The sequence below is a fragment of the Mesitornis unicolor genome, unplaced genomic scaffold (genome assembly GCF_000695765.1).
Source record: "Mesitornis unicolor isolate BGI_N332 unplaced genomic scaffold, ASM69576v1 scaffold11998, whole genome shotgun sequence".
In the NCBI taxonomy this organism is placed as follows: Eukaryota; Metazoa; Chordata; class Aves; order Mesitornithiformes; family Mesitornithidae; genus Mesitornis; species Mesitornis unicolor.
The window spans coordinates 269-1,210 of NW_010201176.1; the positions used below are offsets into that span (position 1 = coordinate 269).

Below are 942 nucleotides of genomic sequence, written 5' to 3' on the forward strand. Positions count from 1 at the left end.
TTTATATTTAGATTTCAATTTAAATTTCTATTTTGCTTTAAATTTCCATTTCAATTTAAATTTCTATTTTGCTTTCAATTTCTATTTCAATTTATATTTCTATTTCAATTTCAATTTAGATTTCAATTTAAATTTTGATTTCAATTTAAATTTTGATTTCAATTTAAATTTCTATTTCAATTTAAATTTCTATTTCAATTAATATTTCTATTTCAAATTAGATTTCTATTTCAATTTAAATTTCTATTTCAATTTAAATTTCTATTTCAATTTACATTTTTATTTCAATTTAAATTTCTATTTCCATTTATATTTAGATTTCAATTTCAATTTCTATTTCACTTTAAATTTCAATTTCAATTTAAATCTCTATTTCTATTCTGATTTCCCATCATCCAACCTATGACACTATTAACCAGGATCTAACCTGGGTTTATTTTTTCCCAGGACAAACTCCAGGCTCACATCCAGACCCTGAAGGACAGGAGACAAAAACTGGTGGGGCTCAAAGAGGCCGAAGAGCAGAAACACCGGGATTTCCTCGTAAGCCTCCATCCCGAGGGGAGATTGAAAATAATCCCATTTCCCCCAAAATTTCCTGTCCTGCATTTTGCTGTGTCCCAAATTCCCCCTCCTTGTACAGACAGAAACTGGAGTCACTCCGGTTTCTCCTTTCCTGCCTTGATTTCCCTTTTCTTTGCTATTATTTAAGAATATATGAATATTAATTAATAATATTTGTTGATGTCATTCCTCTGCTGCCCATCAGGGGCCAGAATTCATTTCCATGTCACAAATTTCCATTTTTTCACCAATTTCCCCCCGTTCCTCTCCCCCACGGCCTCACCGCAGGCCCGGGTGGACGCGGAGCGGCAGAAGGTGGCGGCGGAGGCCCAGGAGCTGCACCGATTGGTAGAGGGGCAGGAGCGGCTCCTCATGGCC

At 35.2% G+C, this 942-nt stretch overlaps 1 protein-coding gene across 1 annotated transcript in view; it reads left to right on the forward strand.

Moving 5' to 3' along the window:
* Window positions 1–447: 447 nt before the first annotated feature.
* LOC104544976 (E3 ubiquitin-protein ligase TRIM39-like) overlaps window positions 448–942 on the forward strand; it is a gene marked incomplete at its 5' end in the record, with an annotated part of 4,271 nt that continues 3,776 nt past the window's right edge. Inside the window, 2 exons of the mRNA XM_010189986.1 lie at window positions 448–543; window positions 853–939. Coding sequence (XP_010188288.1) covers window positions 448–543; window positions 853–939 — 183 coding nt within the window. The remainder of the gene's footprint in view (window positions 544–852; window positions 940–942) is intronic.